Source organism: Pygoscelis adeliae, unplaced genomic scaffold (assembly GCF_000699105.1).
Source record: "Pygoscelis adeliae isolate BGI_AS28 unplaced genomic scaffold, ASM69910v1 Scaffold114, whole genome shotgun sequence".
Classification (NCBI taxonomy): domain Eukaryota; kingdom Metazoa; phylum Chordata; class Aves; order Sphenisciformes; family Spheniscidae; genus Pygoscelis; species Pygoscelis adeliae.
The window spans coordinates 2,793,417-2,798,003 of NW_008824587.1; the positions used below are offsets into that span (position 1 = coordinate 2,793,417).

A 4,587-nucleotide genomic window follows, 5' to 3' on the forward strand; every position below is an offset into this window, starting at 1 on the left:
GGGAGCCCCCGCCCCGCTGCTGCTCCAGCAGCGTGGCGGGGCTCTTGCGCCTCCAGCAGCTGTAGTCGTGTCGGTCCCCCATTGTCACAGGTCAGTGAGATCCCTCTGGCCTCCCTTCCCCAGCGCTGGTACGCCCCGTCTGTGGCCGATGGAGAAGCTAAAACCACTGTGTCCTCCGCATCCCCTCTCCTCCCTGCCCTCCAGTTCTGGGAATCCACCTCCCTCTCCTCCCTGGACACATCGGGCATCGGCTCAGGCTCCAGCAGTGCCTCGTCCTCTTCCGTCTCCTCTACGCCGGTGACAGCCTCCCGCACCCACAAGCGTTCGGTCTCCGGCATCTCCAGCTACTCCTCCCTCTCGCTGCCCCTGTACAACCAGCAGGTCGACGACTGCTGCATCATCCGCGTCAGCCTGGCTGTGGACAACGGCAACATGTACAAGAGCATTCTGGTTAGTACAGGGCACCCGCGGTGACGCCGAGGAGGGGTGGCTCGCCCCGCTCGGATGCAGGCATGGCCCGTTTGGGGAGGAGGCGGTGGTGGGAGGCTTTGCAGCATTTTGCACCCCCTGGGTTAATAACACTCTGCGCTCACAGGTGACGAGCCAGGATAAGACCCCAGTCGTTATTCGCAAAGCCATGGCCAAACACAACTTGGATGGGGACCGGCCTGAAGACTATGAGCTCGTTCAGATCATCTGGGAGGAGAGAGGTGTGTGCTGGGGTGTGTGGGGCTTTCCTGGGGGCTGTGTCCCCGGCCGGCCACACAGCCCTGCAGCCTGGGCAGCATCAGGTCGGAGCTGGGCTGGGAGGGGTCTTGACAGCAAGAGGGGTCCCAGCACCCGGGGACAACTCTTAGCCCCACTCTGGACCCCTTTCAGGGAAAGGGTGCCTGACTGACCCCCATTCTTGGTCACTTCCAGAGCTGAAGATCCCCGACAACGCCAACGTCTTCTACGCCATGAACTCTGCCGCAAACTACGACTTTGTGCTCAAGAAGCGGGGCTTCTCCAAGGGGGTGAAGATCAAGCACGGCTCCAGCTCCACCCTGCCCAGGATGAAGCAGAAAGGCCTGAAGATTGCCAAAGGCATCTTCTAGCCTCAGCCCCACTGCCACCCATCACCGACGGGGCCTTGGGGGCAGGCTGCTCCGAGCTCGGCTGCGGTCAGTCCTTGTGCCGCCTGGCACGGCGAGAGGAGCGACCCTCGCCCACGGGGGACAGCCGTGCATCTCCCTCCCGCACTGAGAGCTGGGGTGCTTTGGCAACCGGTGTCGGCCTCCGCCTCTCTCTGCACAAGCTCCCGTTTCAATCAGGTCTTTTTTTCTACACAGGAAGGCAGCGGGGGGATATCTCTATTTTCTTTTTCTTTTTTTTTTTTTTTTTAATTCCCTCAACGGTGCGACACTAGTCCAGCTGCCGGCCAGCCCAGAGCTGGAGCCCGCCTCTGCCGTAGGTGCCTTGTGTCCAAGCAAGCCGGGGAGCGGTGACTCGCAGAGGGGCCGTTTGCAAGGAGCAGAGCGTGAGCCATCATCCTGGGGCTGCAAAGCCTCCCACACGGTGGGGTACTCTCCTTCCTGGCTTTCCTGGCGTTGTTTTACCTCCACGTCCTTCCTCCCCAGGATGACTGGCATCGCCACCGCCACGCATCTCTGCCTGTCCTTCCCCTGGGGAGATGCTGCGGACGCCCCAGGCTGGGAGGCGAGCTGGAGAGGATGCAGCCCCGCACCGGTGCTCGGAGCCCCGTGGAGGAGGGCTGTGTCTGTGCCGTGATGGAGCGAGCACCTCGTGCTCTTGAAGACTGGAAGCTTGCGCGGTCTCACTCCTCTCCCCGATCCAGCACGTCCTCCAGCTGGACTGCATTCAAACTTGCACCAAAGATCAAACGCCAGTGTCTCTTCTACCGGCAGGGGAAGCTTTGCGCTGTGCCCCCAGCGCTGCCAGCCTAACGAGGAGGAGGAAAGTGAATTTCTGTCTGAACTTGTGTAAATAGAGACCTTGGGTCTGCGAGGAGCCAGAGAGCTCAGGGTGCTCTGGGTGCCCCGGCTGCCACCGCCTGACCCGCACGCAGAAAGTGCCACTCACCTTGGGCTTTAACTGGACTTTTCAAACGCTGACCATGGGAGAAGCAGCAATGAGACTTTTTTTGTATAAAACAAAAAAGTTTACTGATTTTTTTTTTTCAATATTTATTGGTTGTAAATAGAAGAGACGAACTTGTACATTTTACTAATCCAGCCTCCCCCTGCCCTGCAGCCCAGTCCCTCTCTTCTCTCCACCTCCCCACCCTGGTATTTAAGGCTGCTGGGAGGGACGTCGGCAGCAGCAGTGTTGCTGTGCCGTCTTCACGGGGTGCAGACTGCACCGGCCACCCCCTCCCTTCTTTCTCTACCACTAGTCGCTCGAGCAGGGGCAGAGATGCTTGTTTTAATCACTGTTGGAAACACTAACCGAAGGGGGACCTTTTTTCGCTCCTGGCTCCATCTCTTTCTTTAAGCGCTTCCTTCCAGCACATCTTTTCCGTTTCCCGTCTGCCCGTGCTGCCGGGCGGGTGCAGCGCCTTCCCCGGCTCCAGGAGAGGGGCCTGGGGATGCAGCCACGCTCGGGGGGCCGGTGGCAGGAGCTGGGCTGCGGGCCCCTGGCACCAGGTGGGGAAGAGGCTGCTTGGGTGTGAGCGTGGCCGGCACTGAGCCCTGCCGGCCCCGTGGTCCCCTCGGGTGGCATTGCCCATCGCTGCACATGATGAGAGCTCCTGGCTCCCTGACGCAGGGGCAGCCTCCTGCCTCCCAGCCTGCCCAGAGCCTGGCTCCTGCCCTCGGGCATCAACACCCCCGAGGCAACCATAAGCTCCGTGCCAAAAAGCTCAAACCCAACACGGGGCCATGCTGGCCCCTGCCATCCCCCTCCCCTCCCACCAGCGTCCCCCAGCAGCCCAGCGTCACCGGAGGGACTGGCTGTACCATATGTATTTTGTACCACTTCAATGAAGGAGCACACTGCCTGGTGTGACTTGTACACAGCAATGTAATTAGTCTTTGCAATAAAATACTGATGCTCAAATGTCTCTGCCCCAAGGTGGGGGTTCTCCTGTCCTCCTTCCCCAAAATGCTGGCACGTTCCTGGAGAAAAAGGAATGGACCTGCCTGCGGAGGCGGCGGCACTCACACCTGTCGTTCGGACCTTACGTTAACTCTGCTGAGCTGAGCTTTGTTTTGTGCTTGAATTAAGATAGGGGCTTGTTGTTTTGAGGGACCGGCGCCCGATTTTCAAATGAACCCTATTCATTTGAACCTGCGAGTTTTTGGGACTGGTGCATTTTCCAGTTGCATAAATGTGACGTCGGACTTACTGGTTTTACTCCTTTTGCTAGAAGCAATGGCTTTAAGAGCAAATGCAATGGTTGGGCCTTGTGGTGTGGAGACAGTGGTCTGCCTTGGTTGGAGGCATCGTTCCTTTGGCGCTCAAGGGCTCGTTTCCTAGCGTGGCCAGCATGTTTATTTTCTATTTTACAATTGCACATACTTGGATGGTGTGGTGATTCCGAGTGTGGGTATTAAAGATGCAGCTGCACTATCCAGAATTCCTCTGTGCCTTCGGCTACGTAGATACTAGTTTAAAGCCTGATCTTTTGGAAGTGAAAGGATCGTATTGTACAGACAGGGCTGGTAACGTCATTACCTGCTCAGGCAGAATTAGACATCCAAATCACTGCAGTCTTCCCAGACAGAGGAATTTTGAAAACGGCTGGGAAGTAACTGAACTCTGGCACAAGTGATTTCTGGCTGCTTTGGCCTTGGGCCTCCCGTTGATAGAAAGCTTGGCTTCAGGGGTTTTTCCTAGCATTTCTAAGAGTGTTTATTCTTGGTGCCTGCTAATACCCGAGCACATGTTCTTACCTGGCAGCGGTATGTCCACCGCATGTCTCCTTTTTTCTCAGTTCCCTGTTGCATTGCATTGAGATGGGTAAGTCTGTGGCACAGCCCCTCGTGCCTCTGGATACCCACGTTGCCAGGACCTTACCCTGGCTGGAGGTGCCCCCAGACAGACACCCCCCCCACTTATAAAGTCTTAAATCCGTAAGAAATGCCTTTGTACTTACAGTTGCAGCCCGTGCTGCCCCGAGGTAGGAGCACAAGGCAAAGCCCAGGATCTCCCAGTGAGCCATGGTGAGTGCACACCTGAGGAGCCAGTCCCCAAATGCAGATTCTGGGTATATATACACATACATACGTATGTATCCAGGAGCACACCTACGTATCACTGTGTGAGAGCCCTGCAGATGTTGCTTTTGTGGTCCAGAGGCCAAACCTAAGGAAGTATCTCCATCTAACAAAACTCCAGAGAACATGAAAAATGCTGAAGCCTTGAGAAGCCTCACACAAGCACAGGAGGCTGAAATCATATTAAACCATGCGTTAGAGCATATTATCGGCAACTAATGAGAAACCTTGCACTCGTAACACACTGGGGAATGCACAACACTCGGAAAATGCCAGCAGATCCTTAATTTCTGTGACTGGGTGGTAACAAGGCAGCCAGCAATGGCAGACTAATGAGTGGCCAGCCTCTGTGGACCTGAAGCTCTGCCCC

General features: G+C 56.7%; 1 protein-coding gene across 1 annotated transcript in view; it reads left to right on the forward strand.

Annotated features, from left to right (window-relative positions):
* The window catches only part of RALGDS (ral guanine nucleotide dissociation stimulator), a 7,419-nt gene extending 6,111 nt beyond the window's left edge, over positions 1 to 1,308 (forward strand). The window contains exons 15-17 of the mRNA XM_009322168.1: positions 6 to 450; positions 596 to 710; positions 922 to 1,308. Of these exons, the coding sequence (XP_009320443.1) occupies positions 6 to 450; positions 596 to 710; positions 922 to 1,097 (736 nt within the window). The 3' untranslated portion in view covers positions 1,098 to 1,308. The remainder of the gene's footprint in view (positions 1 to 5; positions 451 to 595; positions 711 to 921) is intronic.
* Positions 1,309 to 4,587: the final 3,279 nt, after the last annotated feature.